The sequence below is a fragment of the Calidris pugnax genome, unplaced genomic scaffold, assembly GCF_001431845.1.
Source record: "Calidris pugnax isolate Ruff unplaced genomic scaffold, ASM143184v1 scaffold205, whole genome shotgun sequence".
In the NCBI taxonomy this organism is placed as follows: Eukaryota; Metazoa; Chordata; class Aves; order Charadriiformes; family Scolopacidae; genus Calidris; species Calidris pugnax.
Window position 1 is genome coordinate 272,216 of NW_015090943.1, and position 622 is coordinate 272,837.

Genomic DNA, 622 nt, shown 5'->3' on the forward strand with positions numbered 1-622 from the left:
CCCCCCCCCCCCCTAAAAAAGATTTTAAATTTTTTTTTTTTTTTTTTAAGGGGGGGGGGGGGAGGATGGGGGCAGCACCCGTGTCATCCCCAACCCCGGGGATAATAATAATAATACTACTATTAAAAAAAAAAACAACCTTAATAATAATAGAAATAATAAATAAACCCCTCGGGGAGGAGGAGGGGGGGGTGTGGTCTTCATTTGGTTGATTTCAAGTCTTTTGGGGGGGTGCAGGGGACGGGGAGGGGGGGTGTTAAATGGAGACCCCCCCGGTGTTGGCCTGTTCCTGCAGCCCCAGCAGGCTGTAGGCGATGCGCTTCTGGTGCCCCGGCAAACGCACCCCGATCTTCTTGATATCGCTGGAAATAAGGCAAAAAGAAAACAAAATATAAGGGTTATTGGATATTGGGAGATGGGGGGGGGAAGAGCCCCAAAAAGGATTCAGGTGGAAGGGGGGGTTAGGAGAATTTGGGGGGGGGAATCTGCAAGGAGTCCTGAGCATCCCATGGGGATAGATCCAGCCCCAAATATTCCCCCCTCCAGGGATGGATCCAGCCCCATGGGATGCTCCGGGCTGGTGGGTCCAACCCCAAATATCTACATTCCCCCCCCCCCCCCA

The 622-nt window shown here is 52.4% G+C and overlaps 1 protein-coding gene across 2 annotated transcripts in view; it reads right to left on the reverse strand.

The window, feature by feature from the left end:
* Window positions 1–83: 83 nt before the first annotated feature.
* EPHA2 (EPH receptor A2) overlaps window positions 84–622 on the reverse strand; it is a 15,067-nt gene continuing 14,528 nt past the window's right edge. Inside the window, exon 15 of one of the 2 annotated variants that reach the window (XM_014951890.1) lies at window positions 84–362. In XM_014951890.1, coding sequence (XP_014807376.1) covers window positions 257–362 — 106 coding nt within the window. In that variant the 3' untranslated portion in view covers window positions 84–256. The remainder of the gene's footprint in view (window positions 363–622) is intronic. The other variant, XM_014951891.1, reaches the window with a different exon arrangement.